The sequence below is a fragment of the Mastigoproctus giganteus genome, chromosome 7, assembly GCF_048544385.1.
Source record: "Mastigoproctus giganteus isolate SK-2022 chromosome 7, ASM4854438v1, whole genome shotgun sequence".
NCBI classification, from domain to species: Eukaryota; Metazoa; Arthropoda; class Arachnida; order Uropygi; family Thelyphonidae; genus Mastigoproctus; species Mastigoproctus giganteus.
In genome coordinates this window covers 14,106,775-14,117,913 of record NC_143581.1, presented here as the reverse complement: position 1 = coordinate 14,117,913, position 11,139 = coordinate 14,106,775, and the positions used below count along the sequence as shown (strand labels likewise).

Here is an 11,139-nt window from a genome sequence, read left to right as displayed (position 1 = left end):
TTATTTATAAATACAGAAAACAACAATGGACCAACACTGAACCCTGAGGGACTCCATTTAGGAATGTAGAACTGCTGGAACGGGTGCAGAGAAGGGCAACCAGGTCGGTGAAGGGAACAAAAGGGTACTCTTACCTAGAAAGGCTTCAGTTCTGCAAATTGAATCGTCTCGAGACCAGGCACCTGCGGGGAGATCTAATTGAGGTGTTCAAAGCCTGACTGAATTGAATAAGCTTAATGGTATTCTTCCACTTTCTGAGACTACCTACATGAGGTGGCACAAATTCAAGTTTAGAAAGTATGGTTGCAGGGTAGATGCGCGAAAGTTTGCCTTCAGCCAGCGGGTGGTTGATTGTTAGAACAGGCTTCCATTTGTTGCTGTGGAAGTGGATGGGTTGAATAAATTCAAGGCAGACCTAGACAAATTCTTGGAAGGTACGGATGGTGAACTGTTTTTTTTTTTTTTTTTGCTGATGTTATATAAGTTTGCTTTCTTGCATCATTTGCCATTAGTGCTACTACTGCTACACGTGCTGTGAGTGATCGGGGTTCAAGCTATGACTGCTAAATACGGTGCTGTTTTTTTGTATTCTCTCGATCTTGTGAACTCCTATGACGTGTGGTCGTCTCGGAGTATAAACAGAAAATTTATTTATTGAATCTTGTAGCACTTTGTAAATTAAGAAACTGCTGCGCATGTAATCAGGTGACTTTTTTTAAAAGGTCACTGCTAAATAAATTTTGCTTCATCGCATCATTTTGCCATCATTAATATTAATACTAATCACAAATTCAGTTTGATCACTATGCCAGGGAAGGGGGGGGGGAGAAAAGCTCGAGATGATTGTAGTTCTGCCGGTCCTGAATGTGACAGATATCGTCACATGTGAATACAACTACCCTCATTAAAATTCTATATAAATAGGTTACTTTTGATTAAGCCTATAAAATTTTCATTGCTAACGAAGACAAATCTAATAATTTTATTTTTTTTAATGTTCAACTTTTCTGCAGGAAGTCTCTGTCAGTCGTCCATGAAGTTTCAAGGTTTCATTAAGATCAAATGCACGATCTGTTCTGCTGACGTTCGTGATGAAATGTGTTTACTGAATGGAACACAAGCATGTGCTGAGGGAATTTTATTGATGCCAATACGTAATGGAAATGGAAGTCAGTTTAGCAAGGTGCAACGTTGGGACTTTAGACTTTTCTAAGTAGCTGAACTATTTTTGCTGTTTTGCAAGCGAACGATTTTGGTTAGCATGAATTTCACTCTTTTATAATTAATGAAATGCACAGAGTAGTAAGATAGCCTGCAAATATAGAACAACGAATCCTTTAGATGATTCTTTTGAGGCTGCAATATTTGTTATATTTGTGTCTAGTAAGATACATAAGCTGTTAGCGTCGCAAATATCCGTTTCATTACCTCTTCCTAGGAAAAGATTAATAGTCATTTGTGTTAATACCATTAATAAGTAGTTCTACATATTTTTAAAAGTAAAGTTTCTTCTATCTAACAAGTTAGTTACTAGAATAAGTTATCCCAGGGGTAGTTGAGGCTGACAGCTAGGGGAAATTCACAGGTCAGCTGGATAGTCATCTGCATGAGGGGAGAAACTCATAGGTTGTTAATTTTCCTTTTATTTATGTAATTATTTTTGTTATTAATTTTTGTCTATTTTTTAGTTATTTAATTATATTTTATTTCATATATTTTTTATTTTTTCCACCATTGCAGTAAAATCTAGTGGCTAGCTTCCATGTGCTATATAGTTAATTCCAATACCGAAATTGTGCATTTATCTAGAACAGAGAAACTGATCTAATTGTTTTTAGTCTGCTTGTGCCGTGAAAAAGATAAATCCTTCACGTGATTTTTAATTTTTCATGAGTTGTCAATGTTTCACTTGTACACCAGTATACATACTGAGCTACTTTCAAATAGATAGCACTCCCAAAAAGGAGTATAATTTTTATTTATTTAAAAATTAGTGTCATAATCAGTGAGCTGTTTCTGTTCTCTTCATATTTGCTATTGTAACAGAGGGTAGGTGAACTGTGAGGAGATGCCCTGTAATGGATGAAATTCCTTTTTAGGAAATATAAAATGGAACAGAAGTGTCACAACTATCCCATAGTTGACACTTCTGTTCCATTTTATTATTTTAAATTTGTGTATTCTGAGGTCCTTCATCCCTAAACCAGAAGGTCTCTTTCATTCTAAACAATTTACTTATTACTACTGTACTACTAAACAATTTACTTATTACTAGCAGTATTACACTCCAAAAGACTTTATTGAAGAAATACTGAACGATTGTACTTTTACATGGGTCAAATTTTCTTCTTTATTTAATAATTTTTATTGTTATAAACTCTCAAACAAAGATTTCTTAATCTGCATTCCACAAGATCCTAACTTAAGTGTGCCTAGAAATAGATACCAGGATAAGCAAACTTCCTAGAAGATTTTAACAGACTTTATGAAAGAGTCAAAGGGCAATCAGATAGAGAAAAAAAATAAGGGTACACATCATCACTGCTACTTTTGTCTTTTTAACTCATTTTTTTATTTTAAAATTTAAGAACTAATGTTTTTGTTTACTAATAGACTAGAAAGATGTGATATAGTTTATGGGTCTGCAGACCACAGACAGATGGCCTGTGGATCATGAGTTGGCAGTGATGCCAACTCATGATCCAAGGAAGGAGATTTGCTAGATTTGATGGTTATCTTTGTTATTCAAGTATGACAGAAATACTAAAGACAGTTACAAAAAAAAAAAGTATTACCAGAAGTGTGAAGAACATTAACAGGGGTGTCGAGACATAGGGACAGATGGGTTAGCTGGCCAGAGTATGGATGCCATGTAGGGGGCTTGGACTACTGTAATGTGTTAATAATCTGTTCCTATTTAGTCATAAGTTATAGAAAAGAATAATTAGGGATGAGGGGAGTAGGCTCATTGAGGTTGTTTGATCCCATGCTGTTTCTGGACACTTACACTCTTGAAATAAAATGAAATTTCACCTTTTGCTATCATAGGGTACAGTCACTGTTATTTTCATTTTATGCAAAGAATAGATTTGTATCATTATTAATGTGAAGGTTTCTGTTTACTAATGTTGCAAATGCAAATGTTTCCTTGCAGGTTTTCACTTGTAGCAAAATGACTTTATATTCTCCTGCTGCAGCCTTTAGGCCATTTCGATCAAGTCTCGTACCGTGGATGAGATTGCAGTTGGAGAGCTGTTGCTTTTCAACTTCAACATTAAAATTTAGAAATGCAGGTGTTTATCAGGAAGTGCATCCTTATGAGAACTTTGGCAGGAACTTTCTTCCATCTGATGCACGTGTTGTTATATGTGGGGCTGGTGCCATGGGAAATTCTGTAGCATATCACCTTGTCAAGAATGGCTGGACAGATGTTGTGGTCCTTGAACAAGGCAGGTAAGTGTTCAATTTGAGTTTCATTAACACTGTCACCTGAACTCGTGATTTAATTAATAGCTCAACTGAGGTTTTATTTATAGGTGATAGTAAGATTCAGGGCAAAGACAATATTGTCCATAAGAACTTATTTTTAATAACCTAATTTGTAATAAGACTTCATCGTGTTTCCTTCTTTAGACTAGTGGGCCTCTTAGAAAAAAAATTTTAGGCACGTTGGAAGTGGGTATGCATTTTGATTCTTGATTTCTTAACATTTTGAGAAAATAAAGAATAAACTTTTCTTCAAAGGTATTGAGCATTACAGCTGGGTGCAAAGGAACTAAAAAAAGTGGCTATTAAAATATTGCCTGTGCAGATATGCACAGTTTAAACATGATGTAGAAAATCCATTTAAACTGAGAATTTTCTCTTAATGCACTTTTTCACATTGCAGCTGAGTGTGGTCAGTCTCAAGCAATGGTTGCTTGTTTTTTATTTAGTTTGTCATCCAGCAAAATAGACAAACTGACCATTAAATGCAATTTACTTATTTTAATAGCTTATTTATGGCTTTTGTTCATCCCACAGCGCCAGTTCTGCCTACCAAAAGTGGCCCACTGGGTACTTGCATCCTTTCATCCGGGCTTCAAGTCAAGCAAGCCGGACTTGTCACCCATTTAAAGTTTGAGAATAGGTTGAGGTCATTTCGGCCCCAAGGCCTCTAATCATTTGCTTTACCAGATGAGACTGATTCCCTCAAGTGCCAGCTATCCTGAGGGAAACATCGGAGGGAACCAGTTACCTAATGGTTCGATTAGTCTGTCGCCCCTACACCTGGGTCTGATGATCAATTTGCATGTCAGAACCGCTGCAGTCCTCCACCAGAGTTTCCTCAGGCTTTGTCCTGCCCAGGCATAGTTCACCTTCTTTCGGGTCTTAACGTGTATGCTCTCACTCCATGATGTATCATACAGTGTATGATGCATCATGGCCTTAGTTGCCTTGTCATAATTAAAAACACCAAATATATTATTCTGATCTATTTCTTTAATCACCACTTCACAAAGTTTCTAGGCTGATCTTCTGCTTGTTTAAGTTTGATTTCATAATTTTCTTAAATTTTTTTTTTCAGAATTGGAAGTGGAATATCATGGCGTGGATGTGGGATTGTGGGTCATTTTCATTCTTCATCAGAAGGTGTAGTAACTAAATACAGTTCAGAATTATACAAAGAACTAGAAAAACAAGGGCATAATATAGGTATATATATTGTGTGTATTATGTTTTTAAAATTTTTAAAGACTAAATTAAAGATTGATTTTTAAATGCAAGAGATTGTTTAATTATATCCTAAATTTAGGACAGGTAATATATTTTCAGTTGAATTTTGATTAGGAGTTAATGGAAAGGAAGGGTGATGGATAATAAACATAAAAAATACAATTTACAAATGCACATTTTATTTCCATAAAAATGAAAAAAACAGAAAAAATGAACAAACATTTATATAATGTGCATTAAAAAAAATTTTGTATTGTAACTTGAAAAATATTTTTGATGGTTAACTGCTAAGTTCTGGAATAGCTTCAAACTGTAATCCTTAAGGATCACGTAATGCGTAACAGGGACTCTGTGATGCACCTTATTGCTGCCCCTTGATAAAAGCAGAAAGTGTAGTTTAGAAGAATAAATTTAAATGACCTTTAAAAAAAAACCACCTGTGGCATTCATCCACATTGTTTTCATCTTAGAGTAATCCTGAAGATAATTTCTGTTTCTGTTGTTCACATTTTGGTGCCCATGCAAAAAGTTAATCACATGGGATCACTCTTATTTGCATGTACAGTAAACCCCCGCTATTTGCGGTATCCGTATTCGTGGTTTCGCATATTCACGGTCGCTGATTTAATATAAAATGAAACCTAAAAAAATGTGAATTTTAAATCGCCGTGAACATTTTCCGCCATAAAAAAACATGGGCGTGACTAAAATCATCTTTCCCGGTCAAAACAGCACTCAGTGGGTGGGGGGAGAGGGGTGACAAAATCGCGAGCGTGGACGTTTCTCGCTAATCCTTGTTCAGTATGTACTATGCGCTTGTCATGGGTTTCGTCGTTTGCTTTTAATTTATGCTTAAAAATTGAATAAATTTATCAATTTATAAATTGATATGCTTACAAAAGTGATAAATCTACCGTTTTGCAGTGTAAAACAGACTTTTTCGAGTGTGTTAATGGAAGAAAGTGACTTTATTGTGGACAAGTTCTTTCTAACCCATACAAAAATATGGCTACGAATAACAAGGGAAATGTGAAAAGATCAAAGAAGGTGATGACATTAGCGAATAAAATTGAGTTATTAGACAAAATTTCTAATGGTGAAAGTGTCTCCTCAGTGGCAAAACATAAAATCAATGAGTCAACGGTACGATCCATCAAAAAATCGGAAGAAAAAATCCGCCTAGTGTCCGTGAAAACGTGCTAATTGCTTCAAAAATTTGCTCTGTAATTTGTAATGTTAAATTAGAAAAAATGGAAAAAGCTTTAAATCTGTGGATAGAAGACCGAACTCAAAATAAAATTCCCCTTTTCATCATTCGTGAAAGGGCAAAACACCTTTATCAACACTTTAGCGAAACTATTGATAGAACTGGCGAGATAAGTTTTTAAGCTATAGCAAAGGCCCTGGATTGAAAGATTTGTTTGAAATTTCTGATAAATATTACATTTAATATTAAATTGTTTCTTATTTTCATTTCGATGCCTTATGCTTGCATTTCACTATGTACTGTCTATGTACATAGTCATATTATGAAGGTACATATAATACATACATAGACACAATTTTAGACTAGTTTTTCTTATATATTTCATACTTTGGAACGGAACCCCTTTATTACTATGGGAGCATTTACTCAGTATTCGCGTTTTCGGTATTCGCGGCATTTCTCAGGAACGTAACCCCCCCGAATAGAGGGGGTTTACTGTACTTAGAAGAGGGGTCATTGGCAAATCACCAATTTTCTAATGATTCCCTCCTCTGAGTGCCATGGATTAAAAATACCAGTGCATGTGTCTGTTGCGTGCGTTATACTTTTCCATTACCGCGTAAAGTGTTTATGAAGTGTTTTTATTCAAAATGTTTAAGAAAATGGTTCAGTATTCAAAAACTAAGCAATAATATTTTTTATAATTGCAGTTTCATAAGTTGTTTGTTTATATTACTAATATCTTCTGTAGATAAAAAAAAATTCTTCTTAGGATTTATTCTGTTATTACAATGGTTCTCTTCAACCTAACATCAAAAAGTCATTCCTTTATTCTTTTTTCCATTTTCTTCTATCTTCCCAATCTCCGTCCACCAGTCCTCTTCTATTCAAGACTGCTCTCACACCAACTATCCACATCCTTCTTGGGCTTTCTCCCTTTATCCTTTTCCATGGCATCCATTCCATGTCTCCTCTGGGCAGTCTGTCATGCTCCATTCTCTTCACATGGCCAAACCACTCCAATATTTTCTTCTCTGTTTTATCAATGATGGTTTTTTGGACATTCATTTCATTCCTTATCACATCATTTCTGACTTTTTCAGAGCTAGACTTTCTTGCCAATCTTGGGCAAAAATCCATCTCAATGGCCAGTAGTTTTTTTTGTCTTTCAGCTAAGGTCCAAGTATCGCATCCATATAATAAATCACTTTGTAATATTGCATTATATATTTGATGTTTAGTTTTGTTAATAATATTTTTATTCCATAGTACAGAATTGAGCATTTTTATAACCTTTCTACCTTCACTCAGTCTTCTCTCAATTTCCTGTGGAGATGATCTGTCAGCCTGAATAATTGCACCCAGATATTTAACTTGCTGTACAGTTTTTCCCTATATTCCATCTAAATCCAGAATATCCTCATTTCGATTCATGTACTCTGTCTTATTAAAATCAACTGTCAGTCCCCATGTGTTATTTTCTTCTAGTAACCTTCTAGTAAATTTACATCATCATCGTCCTGTGCTACAACAACTTGATCATCTGCAAACAGTAGATTGTAATAAAAAAAAAATAAATAAAAAAAATAACAAGTATAGTAATAGCGACAAATATGCAAGCCATAGCAAGGGTATTCTGCTTTGTTACGAAAAGTTTATTTACGTAACACTAATCAAAATTCATAGCGTTACCGGCATTTGATTTTGATCACAGAGATTTTTTCTGCTCTTATTGAAGACTGAGGGCTGAGTATTTGACCTTATGGCTTGGACTTGTGTTGAGCTTAGAGACAGATACCATCTCTTACCAGGGGAAAGGCTTCAGTTCTGAAAATCCAGCTCCTAGAGACTAAGCACCTGCGAGGAGATCTGATTGAGGTGTTTAAGGCTTTGAATGGATTGAGCAATCTCAATGCTGATAGCATTCTTCCTGTTGCTCAGACTACACACGAGGGACCATAAATTCAAATTGAGTAAAGATGATAGAAGAATAGATGTGTGGAAGTTTGCCTTAAGCCAGCAGGTGGTTGATTGTTGGAATGAACTCCCATCCTGTGTTGAGAGGGAGTATTTTGAATAAATTGAAGGAAGAACTACACAAACGATTAGAAGGAATGGACATGTGATATGGAGTGTGTTGGCGTTTTTTTTTTTTGGCTGATGCTGTAGTAGAAGTCATCATCGCTTGCTACTATTAATACTAATACTAAATATCAGTGGATCTGTCCAAGTTGCTAATTTCTTTATAAATTGTATAGCATCACCTGAATAGATGAATCTGTTACTTATTTAAAAATTTGGTAAATCTGTTAAAAAATCTGAGACACTGCCAAGAAAGCTGTTTTGAAGCTACTGCCTTCTCATCAGTTGGAGGGTAGCCTTTATTAAATAAATAAATTTCTGCTTATTCTCATGATGTTCAAGGTCAGAAGAGTTTTTAAATATTTGTTTTGATTGTATATACATTTGGAATTAAGAGCAACTAGGATTTTTAGGTGCTATAGTACAATAAATTGGCCATTGCAATTTTTGTGGCAGAATACAGACTTGAATCTACAATCACCCGCTTGTGGCTGTGCATGATAATCGCTGGATCGCAGCCAGCCCGAATAATGTATAATGAATTTTGTCTAAGTCAACAGCCAGGCAGTGTAGGGAAGTAAAATTTCCATTTATAAATATAACAACAATATAATAAATATAAGGAAAATTTGAATTGTAAATTAAATAACTAAAAATTGGGACAATTAGTAATTTTGTATATCTACAAAAGCCTTTTTATGTAAATGAAAGATTATACACCGAGATAAACAGAATAGGTAAAGGAGGAAGTATGGGAAGCTAAATAATTTCTCTTTTTCTCTAAATTAAACAAAATAAATTGCAAAATTGGCTGTTTATAACACTGGTATGTACTAGCCTGTACTAGTACATACCACTGTGCACTACTGGATATACCCACCAAATAACGAGAATGCGGAAAGGTCAGGGAATAACCACCGCATATCCCGGAGCAATTATGGCCTTAGTTGCTAATGCTCCTAAAAACCAAATAACAAACAAATAACTACTGGATGCAGGGGGAAGAAGTATGATTTCAACATTTTTAATCATTCAAAAATAGAAAATTTAGTAGAGGGTGCGACACCAAGTTCTTTTACCACATCTTTCATAATTTCCAATTTTTTTTTTTTTTTTTTTTTCAAGAGGGTGCGACACCAAGTTCTTTTACCACATCTTTCATAATTTCCAATTTTTTTTTTAGTTTCAAGAGAATCCTCCTCCCATAGCTGTATTTATGGGATTTTACTGTAGTATAGTTCACAACCTTGAGAACTGTACTACAGTAAATTCGTTTTGTGTAGTAAACTTCTTTTGGTCAGTTTGGTGGTAGCATTTATTATTCGTGTTTAACAAGCTAAGGTATCTACCATAAAAAAAATGGAAATTACTGGACTGTCTAAGGCAGTTTTTCCAGTCATGGCAACTCACCATAATTGTATCAACAGAAATTTTCTCAAAACCATAATACCATATTTTCTTGAAATGCAGATTAATTCATGTGGCATGTATAGTCAATAGCCCACAGAGAAAAACTGCTGTCACTGCTAGTATTGGAAAAATAGTGTTGTGAAAAAACTGAAATGAAATTAGGAGCCAAAAAAAACAACAACCTTATATTCAATTGTTCCAGGATAATCATCTGCTCAATTACTGAATGATTTTAATGTTTTGTTAATTTTGTTGATCAGAAGAGAATAGATATATTCAACCAAGTATGAAATTTAGTTTTGTCGATATTTAAATTCAAATGGTTTTATTTTTTAAATTTCTTTTTTATATATGTTTTAAATACTGGGTGAATTTTGTGGGTGGAATTTCAAATGGAAAAAAAGAATGAACTTTTTTTAGTATGTTGGTTTTCCTCTTTCAAACTGGATATGCCTTGTAGAATTGGATGAAGTTAGTGCAGATGGATGGATAGTCAGATGTCAATAAATTTTAATAGTAATAATGTTAATAATTTAACATTAATCATTTAATTAATTAAAGTTTATTAATTTAATAATTCAACTTTTCAAATAATTTTATTAATAATAATAGCATTGTTATTTTGAAACTAATCAATGTTCAGTTGTCTTTAAGAATGGATATTTTTTAGTTTTGGTTATTTAAATGTATTTTTTGTTCTCTGTGTATTTAATTTTACCTGTGCATTTTTTAAAAATTAATAACCATAGATTACTTGATTAATACATAATTTATTTTTCTAAATTACTTTAAGATCAAAAGATGAAATTAATTGATGGAAAATAAATTTCAGTTATTATATTTTTATTAATTGCTTCTAGTTTCATGTTAAAATTTTATCTTATTTTAGGGTTTAAAGTAACTGGTGCTGTTAATATAGCAAGAACTAAGGATAGAATGATATCTCTCCAAAGACTTGTAGATGAAGTAAAGTAAGTTAAAAGAAAAAAGCAATTATTGATATGCCAGTTGCACTTTTTTATTATATTTGTTTATAATATTTACATGCTTAAAAACAATAAATTTGTAATTTTTGTAGATTTTAAGATTTCTGGATCTAAGTTTCCTAAATTTCAAACAGTCAACCTACTCATATAGACTCCAAGGAGGTTGATAAACTCTGTTATATATGTAAATTCATTATAAAAGTAACTTCAACAAAATGGGTGAAATACATTACAATATTCTATTAAAAGAATCAATAGAAAAATGTAAACAAAAAGTGAGTATCAAGCAAACATAATTGACATATTCAAATTTATTTAATTTTAGCTATCCAACTAAATTACATTGTATTAAATTTAACTATACCTTATAACCATGTTTTCAAAAAGTCCATTTTGTCTGCTATACCATTCCCATCATACATGCTTTGCGAATTAGAAAACTTCTAAAAACAAGAGGAAGTTTCTGAAGCCAAAACACAATTTCTACAACATGATAACTTGTTTTCACCATCATCCATAGAACATTTTTTTAATTTTAGAGCTTCAGCAGTGATTTTGGCATCTGTTAATATGGCGCTTAATAGATTCCCACAAGTTGTAATCTTCAGCATGAAAATGAAGTAGAGGTCATCATCTTTAGTATGAAATTCCTTCAAGTAGCGCCAGAAGCAATACCAAGGTAACATTGGTGCTGATATGAAAGAGTTGTGCGATAATGGCATCATCCCACAGCTCTTC

The 11,139-nt window shown here is 33.6% G+C and overlaps 1 protein-coding gene across 1 annotated transcript in view; it reads left to right on the top strand.

The window, feature by feature from the left end:
* The first annotated feature begins 1,065 nt into the window (after positions 1–1,065).
* The window catches only part of LOC150082539 (pyruvate dehydrogenase phosphatase regulatory subunit, mitochondrial-like), an 84,860-nt gene continuing 74,786 nt past the window's right edge, over positions 1,066–11,139 (top strand). The window contains exons 1-4 of the mRNA XM_090378677.1: positions 1,066–1,255; positions 3,155–3,453; positions 4,568–4,695; positions 10,305–10,386. Coding sequence (XP_090234803.1) covers positions 3,173–3,453; positions 4,568–4,695; positions 10,305–10,386 — 491 coding nt within the window. The 5' untranslated portion in view covers positions 1,066–1,255; positions 3,155–3,172. The remainder of the gene's footprint in view (positions 1,256–3,154; positions 3,454–4,567; positions 4,696–10,304; positions 10,387–11,139) is intronic.